This window comes from Nothobranchius furzeri, chromosome 6 (genome assembly GCF_043380555.1).
Source record: "Nothobranchius furzeri strain GRZ-AD chromosome 6, NfurGRZ-RIMD1, whole genome shotgun sequence".
NCBI classification, from domain to species: domain Eukaryota; kingdom Metazoa; phylum Chordata; class Actinopteri; order Cyprinodontiformes; family Nothobranchiidae; genus Nothobranchius; species Nothobranchius furzeri.
In genome coordinates, this window is record NC_091746.1 from 51,050,328 (window position 1) to 51,063,273 (window position 12,946).

Consider the following 12,946-nt stretch of genomic DNA (forward strand, 5'->3'; position numbering starts at 1 on the left):
GACCCGGCATTTCCTACCAGCTATCGCCCAATTTCTCTTATTAATGTTGATCTCAAAATAATTTGTAAAGCCCTGGCCAAAAGATTAGAGAAGGTAACCCCCTTCATAATACACCCTGACCAAACTGGTTTCATTAAGGGTAGACAATCACCCACAAATTCACGTAGATTACTTAATTTGATAGATTTCTCTTACAGTAGAAACATAGAAACTAGTATATTATCTCTAGATGCAGAAAAAGCTTTTGATAGAGTTAACTGGAAGTTCTTATTTGCAACTTTACATAAATTTGGTTTTGGGAACTTCTTCATAAACTGGCTACAAACATTATACAGTTCACCAACAGCACGTGTCAGGACGAACGACCAAATGTCAGCTAGCTTCTGTCTTCAGAGGGGGACCAGGCAGGGATGCCCACTCTCCCCCTCACTATTTGCTATCTTTATTGAACCACTAGCAGCAGCAATTAGGCAAACAACAGATATTAAAGGGATAAAGTGTAAGAAAATAGAACATAAGATCAGTCTTTATGCAGATGATGTTTTACTCTTTCTCCAGAATTCTCAATCCTCTCTCTCCCAAGCAATAGAACTGATAAACTCTTTTTCCAGAGTTTCAGATTACTCTATAAACTGGTTAAAATCCACAGTTCTACCAATTAATTTATCATTTGTCAATTTGCTTAATACAAAATTGGAGTCAGGGAATATCACATACCTGGGAATTAATATCTCTCCCAAGTTAGCAGATCTAACCAAACTGAATTACATCCCACTTTTAAGGAAAGTGGAATATGATCTTGCAAGATGGAAATCCTTACCAATATCACTCATGGGGAGAGTTGCTACAATTAAAATGATGGTCTTACCCAGAATAAATTACTTATTCTCGATGATCCCAAACAAACCTCCAGCTGACTGGTTTAAATCTCTGGACTCCTCAATTACTAAATTCCTTTGGCAGGATAAACCTCCACGAATTAGCTTAAAAACGCTTCAGAAGACCAAAGACAGAGGAGGACTGGATTTACCCAACTTTTATTATTATTTCTTAGCCAACAGGCTGCAATATATACCAAGATGGTTGCAAGATAACCCATTAGACGAGTCCTGGTTAGATATAGAACAGACAATTTGCAATACGATAGAGCTTTCAGACTTACCATTTATTAGCCCAAGCATAAGAAAACATGAAAGCTTCAAAAGTATTAGTATCAGCACCTCTCTGACAGCATGGTGGGAGTATCTTAAAATGACAGAGTCTTCACTAGTACCATGCAGACGCACACCTATCTGGAACAATCCTGACATTTTGCAAAACAACAAAATGATGAACCTTCCGGACTGGAAAAATAAAGGAATCCTATACCTGGAACACATATATGAAGGATTGGACTTCATCCCATTTAATCAAATAGTTTCCCAATTTGGAATGGATAAGAATAGCTTTTTAGAATATCACCAAATTAAATCTGTAGTCAAACAAAAATTTAAGCTCAATAAAATAGAATTACAAACACCACCAAGGGTATTAGACTTTTATAATCTCAAACCCCCCAAACTACTGTCTAAAGTATATAAGACACCGTCCAAAATAGACGATAAAATTGCAATCCCTATTGAAAAATGGGAGGTGGATCTATCAGTTAGCTTTGACCAGGACTTCTGGTCCCAAACTTGTTTAAAAACTTTTAAAATGATCAGACACCCCAATTTACAATTAATTCAGTACAAAATTCTACACAGAGTACACTATACAGGTCATCGGATGTTCAAGATGGGGTTTGTGTCGTCTGACACCTGTCCACACTGCACAAACAACATTTCTGACAATTACATTCATGCACTGTGGTCCTGCCCACCTGTCCAGGAATTTTGGGGTAGAGTATGTGAGGATCTGTCAAAATGTCTGAAATGTCATATCCCAACTTCCCCCTCTCTGTTTACTGGGACAGCTGCACGATGTCCCGATTGCAACATCTTTGGTTCACGTGGTTCTGACTGCCATATGCATCGCTAAGAAAACTATCCTCTTGAATTGGAAAAATAGAGAAAGTCTCTGCATTAACCAGTATAGAAATCTTTTGTTAGATCATATTGCACTTGATATAGCCTCTGCTTCCACTTCAGATGAATCTCTCTGGGCTCCTTTGATCGGTTCCATCACATAGCGAGGGTGGGGGGCCATTGATGTTGTCCTGCGGGATGGTGTGGGTGGAGGGGTGTGGGGTCTGAGTTTGGAGTATCCGGATGTTCCCTGGAGGTGGGTTCACTGGGGGTGTCTGGGACTGGGGGGCTGTTGCCCCCCTCTGGAGGTGCTTGGGTTGCCTTGGGGGGTGGACTGCTGGCGGTTGTGAGTGGGGCCCCTTGGGGATCTTGGCGGCGGCCATGGGTCACTGCCTGGCGGCTGCAATACCCCTGGGCGGGTCTGGGTGGGGGCCTGGGGGCTCGGGGTTTGGGGGTGGCCGGCCCCGTGTGGGGATCTGGGCGGGGCCTTGGGGGTCGGGTCCTGACATGTATGCTGCCGGGAAGAAGGCAGGAACACTCAGCAGTGCCTGGCCCGGGTTCGGGGGCATCAGGTAGACCTTGGCTCCTCTGCTGTTCCATCACAGGGGAGGGGGAGGTCCAGGACGGGGAGGACCAAACCTTACCTGGATGTCCCATGTCTTATATATTCTGGAAGTTGTGCAAATGCAGGGGTGGGCATAGATATTCTGCTGGGATGGGGCTGGGTTGGTGCCCTCGAACTCCGTGAGGCTCTGTAATGCTGCTGCTTTGGGCCCTGGCAGGATGGGCTGGGGTCTCCATGCCCTGGGTGGCAGTTTGACAACAGAGGTGCCTATTGGGGCCAGTAGGGGAGCTGGCTCCCTGGAGGGCTAAGCCCAACCAGCCATTCCTCCCCATCCCCGCATATTTCTCTCCTCCTGCTCCCTCACATCATCACACAAACATACAAATAGGACCTTGGGGGGTGGGCAAGTCAGGGAGTGCGGGTATGGACCCCATTTCCGCATTCCTGTGGCAACCTGCCCCCCAATTTTATTTGCACCTTATACACTTCCACTGACGACATTCCACACAAACACACACTTAGGGCCTTGGGAGTGAGCACATTCAACGGCATTTGGCAGGGGGATATTTCAGCCTCCTCCCGAGTGCCGGTGCCCACTTCCAATTTTAAACCGCACTTAGACACTGATGGCTGAGAGTGTAAGTGGGGTGGTGCGGTGGCATCAGCTGGCATATGCCGGATGATGCCCGCACTGCCCACTCACCACAGCCATGGAATACACCTCATGATCACACAACACTATATTGGAGCAGGTGGAGGGAGACTAGGGGTCTTAGCCACCTCTGTTGTTGCTAGGCTTCCTGGGGCTGGAGGCTAGGAGGGAGATCTGGCTGTCTGGTTGGGGTCTGGGGTGGTGGGTTGCTGTGCTCAGCGTTGGGCGGGGGAGCCTGCTCATCAGCACCCCAGCAGAAAGGGTCAAACTCTGGTTACCGGTGATGGTTGTACCCCATGTGCAGCAGTACCGGGACCAGAGTTATTAGGGTGTGTATGGGGAGCATGAGTGAGTGTCCGGCGTGCATTTTTGTAAGTCTTGGGTTGTATGTGCATGTGTGAGCATGAGGGAGGGAGTGTATGACTGTGTTTGTGTATGGCTGTATATGTCAGGTGGGGCCTTTGGGTCCTCCCCTCTCCTGGAACTTCTCTTGATGATATAGATCTTTGTCCCCCCTCCCCCTGCCACACCTGGTGTGGGGGCTTGTCCCATGGTCTGCCTGAGTGTTCGTGGCAACTGGGTCTGGGGGTTTAAGATTTTGGCATCTGCCTGATAGATCCCGGTGGCTGCCTGGTGGGGTCTGGGTCCCTGGGCTCTGCTGGGTCCCCGGCGGGGGTGGTCACCCCTGGGTCCTGGGTCGCTGGGTCCCGGGCTCGGCCGGCTAGGGGGTGGGAGGCTGCGGGCGGGCCTGTGGGCTTGCCGCTGATATCTCCAGGGACTCTGCCGGCTGCTGGTTGTGGCCCCCTGGGGCGATCCTCTGTGCCTCTCGAGGGGGGCGGGGGCCTTTCTGGTTGCAGTCTCCTTGGGGTTCCTGCATTCTGGGGCAACGCCTGGATCTCTGGGACTTGGAGCTCCCCCCGTCTCCTGCGCATCTTTGGGGGGCGGATCTGTGGTCCCTCACACTCTCTGTTGGACGCTCCTATAGAGAAACCTTAAATAAACAAGCGCGTGTACACACACAGGTGCTCACATGGTGCTCTCAAAAGTATGGGCTTGGGCACGTTCAACACATGTCTTAAGACTATGGGGGGCACTTAATTCATTGTGATTTATTATCGTGATTCTTCAGTTAAGCAATGTTGATTATATATATATATATATATATATATATATATATATATATATATATATATATAGTTTTTTTGTTTTTTTTCATCAAGTTGACGCAGTGATAGATAGATCTTGTTGTATTGTTGTTGTGTCCCTTTTTTGTGTCCTTTTGTTTTTTTCGTCTTTTTCTGCAGGTTTAGAAGCAGACTCTTGTTCATTGTTTATTTTTGTGGACCCCCCCCCCCTCCTTTCTCTCCACCTTTTCTCTTCCTTTCTCTTTCACCTCTGTCTCCGTGTCTGGTCGGAATTACAAAGCATTCAACAACAATAACAATAAAGTTTTAAGTATCAGGCGTGACATTAAAAGCAAACGCTTTGATGCTCCACCTGAGAATAAATCTGTAAGGCTTGTCACCAGCATTCAGACATCAATTCTGCTTGCTTCACAGCCAGACAGGACAAGGTAAAAAAAAAAAAAAAAAGAAACGTTTATGAAGTAGCTAATTTAGAAACGGGCATCTTTAGTTCAAAATTTGGTTTCATGTGTTTTAACATCACACATTTCCTCTTCGGTGGATTTTCGTCTCTGTGGTTTCCCGTGTTTGTGGTGGATCCTGTCAAACTCTGCAGCTATCTCCAGCGCTGTCCGATGTTTGGTCTCCGGCATGTTGAACCTCACATGCATCCCACAGAGGAAGCAGGTGGCCAGAAATATCAGGAAGCAAAAGTTATCCATCTTCTCCTGGTTGAGGGGCAGATGTGTTCTTGTTTTGAACATGTAACTGAACACGCCTGACATCCTTATGCTTAAATTGGTGCTACTTACCACTAAGATGGGGAAAAGCATCCCCAACACAAACAGGGTGATCCAGTTGATGGTGCAGCCGAGTGTGTATCCAGCTAACTTAAACGACTGAGTGAAGATTTCTCCTGGGAGAGAAACGGTCGTTGCCGCTTAAGGAAGAAGACACATAACGGTTTGTTAGTCGTTTTGCAGATGTGACTGACTAACGATTTAACCAAAACATGCATGTATTTGTTCTGTGGGAGGAAACTGTAATAAAGGGAAGAAGAAACAATGCACAAGGAGAGCATGCATGCAGAAACCTTTTTGTTGTGAACCAACAGTCTGTGCCGCCATGCAGGCCAGGTTGTACTTTATGCTAATTGAAAATATTTTTTTTTCTACAAATAGGATGTTACATACAGATACGGTTCTGTGAAAAAAATATTTGCTCCCTCCCAGACATTTTTTTTTCTGTTTGTGCGATTTTGTAACACTTGAAGTGACGGTGTGTATTTTCTGTGGTGACATTAGGCAGTAGATACCTAAATCATTGCAAGCAAGCAAGCAGAACTTTTGTGTTGGAGTAAGACTTTGCCAACGGATGGCCATTAGGGTCAAAAATCCCTGGGAGGGCAACCTCAGCAAAATAACAAGCACATCAGACTATCATTCATTACTGACGAGTGAAGAGGTAAATGTGTAAAAGAAGTTTTGGAACCGTTTGTTAAAAATTAGTAAATGCATTTTGCAAAAGGATGATTTGAATTTCTTTTAGTGGGACAGAGCTATCCAAACTGTTTGATAAAGTCATAAACCATCATAAATAACTGCATCTTTTGTCTGATATAGACTTTTGTTTGCTTATCTGAGATGTTCAAGCTAAAAACAGCACAGAAATTATAAGAATGACCAATTCTCTTGGTCACAGCACTGCAAATGTACCTGGTCCACTGGAAAAGAAGAAAATAAAGATGAAAATCAGAACCATGCTGCAGTACGGCATCCACGAAACATTCCTCTGAGGAGGAAAAAGAAGGTTCTTGTTCAGGTTTCCTGTCAGTTAGCATCGAGCGTGCATCAGATTTTGGCTGGTTTGGGAGCTCACTTGCAGGTAGACGGTGACGGTGAGGAGAGCCAGAGCTGCAGACATTCCCATGTAGCCTCGGAACAGCACGGCCTTTCTGCCCATTCCCTCTATAATCGTGAACTGCAACAGCATTTTAAACTGCATCAGTGATGTTCAGCAGGAGTTAAACTACCAAACGAGGGCACCATCATCACACAATGAAACATTTGTCATACTAATGTTAAGGAAACTCGGAAAAAGTAAGTATCTCCCCCCATGTATTTAAAAGAAGACAAACTTGGGACCAGTTTGCTGATTTGAGGCTTAAAACCAGACTTACACTGGCTACAGAGGTAGAAACTTCACACAAGCCTGTTCCCAAAGCAGCATAAGCTAGCTTGTGATCTGGGATTCCTGCAGCACGAAGCACATCAAACGAATAAAAGTACACCTGGAGAGAAATATATAATTATTATGATCTGATTCAGGGAGGTAGTGATCATTCAGATGTTTAGACCCTGTAAAGATCAGGGTGTCAAACATAACTCACAGCATTGATGCCACAGAGCTGCAGAGCAGCGAAGACAGCAATGATGGTGAAGAGCTGCCAGCGAAGCGTTTGGTTCTGAATGAGCTCTAAAACCGAGTGGCTGCGGATGCTCAGCAGATCTGCTTTCTCCTTCAGCATCTCCTCCACCTCCTTCATGTAGTCCACTTGGCCCCACAACTTCTTAAACGCTGTTTAAGAATGAGGGAACACGGGAAAGTTCCGTTCATTTGCAGAAAAGACTCAACTCAGTTCACCGATTGCTTTCTGATACCTTGCTCAGAGGCCCGGAAGTCTCCTGTTTCCAGCAGCAGGAATCTCGGCGACTCGGGCAGCAAGGGCAGAGTGAGGAGTTGGAGCACCGCAGTGAAGCCGTTGACACCGAGCAGCCAGGGCCAGTTCCTCTCTGTGCCAAGAAGCTCTCTGTCAATTTAGATTTGGAGATCAGTTTAGAAAGTTGAGCAAAGGCCTGAGGAGTCCTGATGCAGCCAGAAATGATGTCTTCATCACAACATCAGAAAATCAAAAACCCAGACATGCAGTTGTTCAGTAAACTGTGGAGTCAGAACGTTTAGTTATCAGGCCTGTCTCCAGTGGAAACCAGCTCCCATCCTGGTCAACATCTCTGCTTTCAGGACTTAAACTGCTTTGGGGTGACTTTACCTTGCAAATAAATGTTGATACATTTTGTTTTAATAAGTAAATATAATAAAATTAGAGAGAACCAAGTAGAAAAGCGTCTGGAATTGTGTGACTCAGAAGAAATGTGTATATATTCTCAGGTTTTAGAAGCTATGGAAAACTAAGTTCTCATTACAACAAGTGAAAGTTAGCACACAAAATATGTTCTCCTCTCTCCGTGTCATGTGGTGTTTTTCATTTCAGGGACATCCTGAAGTCCAAGGTTGTTTAATCCCAACAGCAGGTGTGAACTTTAACACAGATTATTACTTTTGTCGTTTGAGATAAAATATATTTTTTTAATTTTTGGTTAAGTTTCTGGGTCACTTTTTGCTTTGTGTTCAGTTGTGGGTTTGCTAAAACCTTCTTCTTGTTTGTTTTTCATCATTCTGGTTTCTGATTGGTCTATTTCCATGGCAGACTTAGGCTAAGTTCTCACAAAACACATTAAATCTGAGCATCAGCGTCAGCCTGACGAAGTTTGCAGCCGCAAACGAAACGTCGCAGGTAAATAAAACCTTTTAGTGTTTTAAAAAGAACTAAAAGATGGAATTAGAATTTCAACACAGCAAGAACACACCAAAGACATTAAATCTGACTTTTTCTCCACACGTGACACACGGCAGATTTTTCTTGTCACAGTCTGAGCAGCACAAATCTGATTTTATCAAATCCGATCCAGGTCACTTTCATATATGGTACTGAATCTGATATGCATCTGATGTTTTTGAAAGCAACTTCAGTCTGAACGATCGCATCATATTTTAATCTGTCTCCTGTGTCACTGACTCAGCAAAGGTGAGTCTCGTGTCTTGGTGTTCCTAAAGAGAGGCGCTGACAGAGACTTGTGTATGACTTCTTGTCTTCTTCTGTGCACAAGGGCCACTTAGGGGCCGTGAAAAGTTTGGACTGGAGCATGACTTGCTATCGCATTTCAGTCATAACTTGAACAACCACACAAAAAATCTGATTTATTGAAAAAACTGGAATGGAGCATGAAGACTTGCAGCATAAAAATAGCCTCATTGTCTTCAATTAGTAACATTAACCAGGGCTGCTTTCCACTTCTGCTGATGTGCATGCTGGTTGTCCTAAAAATATTAATGAGCAGAACTTTCTAAATGGAGTCATAAACAGTCCTTTCTTCTGTTTACCTCATTAACAAATCACCACACCTGCCTCCTGTTAATCTCCCTCGATGTTTTCTCTTTTTCTCATCTTGTTGGGTTCCTACTTGAGTTTAGTAATTTCACATTCTTAGATGGTTCCGTTTTAGTTGTGGTTTACCTATTAACCCAGACTGCTGCTGGTGAGAATTATGGTTCTTTTCTGGGATCTGGATCATTTGACTCACTCAGCTCACCAAAAAGAGGCCAGTGAACAATTCTAATTACTGCTGCCTCTTATTTCCCTCAGCGAACACATGATGAGAGTTTTCTTTGATTGGAGAGTTTCTGAGGTAAATCTGGTGAAGCAAAAACCTGAGGGGTTTGTTCAGTCTTTGTGTCTCAGAGGCCAACTTTAACAGGATGCATGTTTGATTTTTCAATTACTCAAATTAATCTGTGTTATTATCCAATATACATCCAAATAAACAGCTTGTACCCATCTAGAAGACATTAAATATTAAGCATGGTCAATGTGTGAGGCAGATGTCACCCGAGCTTAACAAGTTTTGTTCTGATTGTGGGCATGAAAGCAGAAATATGTGTTTTTCAGTTTTGGGATTTTAAAATGTTTGTCTGTTCAAAACCTGATGATGGTGAAATCACCTGATACCCAGCAGCTGACCACAGAACTTGCCCAAAGCTAAAAAGGTTGCCACGGTAACACCCACCATCACCCTCAGCTTCTTTGGAGCGCATTCATTGAGATACATAGCGTGTGCTGACAGACCCACTCCTGCAGAGGTACAAGAGAGAATTAAACTTTAATTAGTAAACAAAAATAAGTACAGGGACATTTTTAAACAGCTACAAACATCAATAATGTAAGAAAAATACCTGCATTAGCACCGTAAAGAAACCTTGCCACCATTATCATCTCAAAAGACATGGCAGCTTGGCTCAAAACCATCAAAATGGCTCCAACTATGGCCACAAAGTTATTAAATAAGAGGCATCGCTTTCTGTGGAACAAGGAAACAGAAACCTTTTTCACTTTTCATTAATGTTATGTTAGAAAAAATAGGGCCTTTTTTTGCTGTTCTTACTTTCAATGTTTCAGATTACCAAGCAAATTTCAATATGAGACAAAAATTATCTGTGTAAAAAAATCAGCTTTCAAATAATGATTTCTTTTACTAAGAGAAATAGTTATTTAAAGCAGCATGGTTCAATGTGCAAAAATAGAGTGCCTGCTGAAAAAAACCCAGCATAGACCAGGTAGCTGATTACCAGCTGCATCTTGGTGCTGGTTTAGCTGGTCCAGCATGGGATGCTGGTGAATGGATGCTGGACTAGCATGCTGATCCAATACACCAAAGGGCTGAACAGTACCCAAAACATACAAATAGAAATAATAAAACAAGCTGTCAAGTAGTGATGTACAGTATCAATTAGCCAAAACCAAAATGGCTCACAACACTATTATAAAACATCTAAATAAAATCCATAATCCATAGCTTTGAGTCTACTCAATGGCAGGGCCCAATCCCACTGGCAACGGCAATGCGTTCCAGAGTTTTGGACCAACAACACCAAATGCCCGATCATCGCGCAATTTCTTATATGCTGGTGAAACGACCAAGAGATGCAACACCGCAGAGCAAATTTCGTACTGGTGAATTAGCTCTGACAGGTATGAAGGCGCCCCTCCATGTAATGCTTGAACAGAAAAACAAGGACCCTAAACTCTATCCTGTAAATAACCATTACCAACACTGGGGTGATATGGTCCCTCCTATCAGTACAAGTCAACAACCTGGTTGCAGATTTCTGAGCTAACTGTAATCTGTCAATGGCTAACTCACTCCAACAAAAGAATTCAAATAATCCAAGCGTGTAGTGACAAATGCATGTAAAACCAAAGTGGGCCTTTGACAACAAAGCCCTAATCTTAGAAATACAGCAGAGATGACAAAAACATGAGCCAACAGTCATGCTAACCTAGAGACCGTCATTCATCTTTACTCCGAGGTTCGTAACGGCACCCTTCCGTAATGGATTCAACGACTCCAACCCTGGGACAGGGCGTTACCACGGCAAGCACTCGATGGGGAGATGATATCTTCAGTTTTACTGTCATTCAAACTCAGAAAGTTAAAACTAACCAAGCTTTAACCTCTGATATTAAGTCTATCAATGGCTGAATAGTAGTTGCTTTGACATATATGGAGCTTACACCTGACAAACATCTGCACCGTTGAAAGCTAAACTTATGCTTTCAGAAGATCATGCAAAAGTGCAGCAAGTAAAAAGAAAATGAAAGTGGTCCAAGAACATAACCTTGAGGCACGCCACATTTTAGGACAGCATCTCCAGATGCCACATCTCCCATTCTCACACAGAAACTTCCATCAGAGCGGTAAGACCAGGTGGCTGGCCTTCTAATGCCCACCCCTTTTTCCAAGCGTTTAATCACGATCTCATGGTCAATGGTATCAAATGCCACAGTCAAATCCAGCAGTTCCAGCACAACCATGATTTACTTAAAGCATCTTTCTAGAAAGTGTGTGTCCCATTATGTCTGGGAAGAAAACTAAAGCCACGTTTAAGAAAAACATCATACCAACAATCAAACATGGTGGTGGTAGTGTGATGGTCTTTGGCCGCTTTGCCACTTCTGGATGACTAACTGATGGAACCATGAGTACTGAAGGAGAATATCTGACCTTTGACCTTAAACAGGACATTTGTGCTGGGAAACCCTCCATTGTGGCTGTATTAAAGCTCTTCTACAAAGCACAATGGGACTAATTTCCCCCATGGTGATGTGAGACTCATAGTTGATCTTTATTTGGTTAACATTTGTCTAATATTGATATCCATTTGCTGATCAGAAACATTTCAGTCAAAAAACACAAGAAATAGAGCAAGTTGTTTATCCACAGCTCTGTATCGCCACCAACCTGCCAAACTTTGAGGCGAGAGGACCAGCTGCGAGCGACCCGATTAACCCCCCGATACAGAAAATGGACATGGTGAAAGACCAGATGAGGGAGACCTGCCACGTCTCCAAGGACCTGTTGTACCTGTGCACACAGGTTTTATTCACCAGATCCTTTATAAACTGCAAAAACAAACAAATAAATGTAGTTTTTCACTTCTATTTTCAAACTATGTTTGTTTCCTGAAGCTGCTGATCTTACAGCAGAGGGAGATGTCATCACAGAAACGCAGAACCCATACTGAAACGATCCTCCAATACCGCAGATAAAAATGGCCGCAATCAAAACGGGGAAGTCCAGCTGTGGTGCAGACATCCAACAATGGATTACTGAGTGTATAAAATAGGACTTTTCCACCACAGCATTAAAAACCTTTGATTTCTTACTGTTTCTGCCATCTGCACAGAGTAGCACTCATACTTTTCTTTCAGCTGCAGCAGAACAAACAGGACCATTTTTCACATCACTTACCAGGAAAGATAAATGTTGTGGCATCGCTGAAGTCAGTTGTCATGTGAGGAGTATTCCTATTTCATCCTCAGTGGTGCAGCACATTTATAACCCAGCTCTGAAATGATTAACTTTGTGTTCAGACTCAAGAAAAAATGTGTTACAGAGTGACGAAAGAGAAAACCTTTGCTGCCGTCTTTGGTTATGTTTCTCTAACTCCTAGAGAAACTCTGTGAATATGGTTGATGTTTACTGGAGGAGTTAGGGAGAAAAACGCTTCTGATTTTTTCATTTTCCTGCTATTTGTTTAAAAGTGTACAAGTGCTCATAAACTTTGCTTGAGACTTTGATTTTCTCATTTAAGATTTTTCTAATTCTTCATTACTGTCTTCATACAATCTTGGGTTCAATTAGGAGAAAAGAGATTTTTGAACCATGTAATAATTATCAAAGGCTGCACAGAAGGTGAGCAAATGAAGCAACAGGATAAAGCTGCTGCTATAAATACTTCGGAAACAACAAAACCATCTTTGAATCCTCATCTTGATTTTTTTTGTGCTGTTTTTGCACAATCAAGTTAAACAATTTAAAATAACTTCTTTTTTTATGGAGACACAGGAATAAAGAACAAATTCTATCAACCTTTCCCTTATCAACACATTTTCTAATGGCATATTGTAATCCTATTGTTGACATTGTGTTACTTTGTAATCTGACATTGTTTCCTTTGGAGGTGTAAAAGGTAAACAAAAAAAGAAAATAGACGCGTCCTCCCTTAGAGATCCTGGAGTTTTAACATCAACAGCAGTGAGGATTCTGCTCTGGTCTCAGAAATGGGCCGACCAAAAACAGTCGGCTCTGCACTTTGCAATAAAAAAGGAGGTCCTCTGTGTTAAGCAGAGCTGCTGGCAGTGGTAAACTGAGCTGCTTGTCTTCGCCTCTGGCAACAGCAGGAAGAGGATTTTTCCAGAATT

At 43.2% G+C, this 12,946-nt stretch overlaps 1 protein-coding gene across 1 annotated transcript; it reads right to left on the minus strand.

Annotated features, from left to right (window-relative positions):
• Positions 1 to 4,462: 4,462 nt before the first annotated feature.
• Positions 4,463 to 12,017, minus strand: slc2a11l (solute carrier family 2 member 11, like). The gene is made up of 12 exons (XM_070552644.1): positions 11,994 to 12,017; positions 11,724 to 11,822; positions 11,484 to 11,644; positions 9,418 to 9,542; positions 9,187 to 9,316; positions 7,008 to 7,156; positions 6,737 to 6,924; positions 6,527 to 6,637; positions 6,226 to 6,327; positions 6,063 to 6,138; positions 5,160 to 5,287; positions 4,463 to 5,075 (listed from the first exon to the last, which is right to left on the minus strand). Exons 1-12 carry the CDS (start codon positions 12,015 to 12,017, stop codon positions 4,860 to 4,862), a joined length of 1,509 nt encoding a protein of 502 aa, XP_070408745.1. The 3' UTR covers positions 4,463 to 4,859.
• Positions 12,018 to 12,946: the final 929 nt, after the last annotated feature.

Bases quoted from the DNA above. Each gene is read 5' to 3' on its own strand.
- slc2a11l (XM_070552644.1), bottom strand. From the start codon at position 12,017: ATGCCACAACATTTATCTTTCCTG. The intron at 9,543-11,483 runs GTTGGTGGCGAT...CTTGTTCCACAG, and splicing joins CTCGCCTCAAAGTTTGGCAG to AAAGCGATGCCTCTTATTTA. The intron at 6,328-6,526 runs GTAAGTCTGGTT...ATGCTGTTGCAG, and splicing joins TTTCTACCTCTGTAGCCAGT to TTCACGATTATAGAGGGAAT.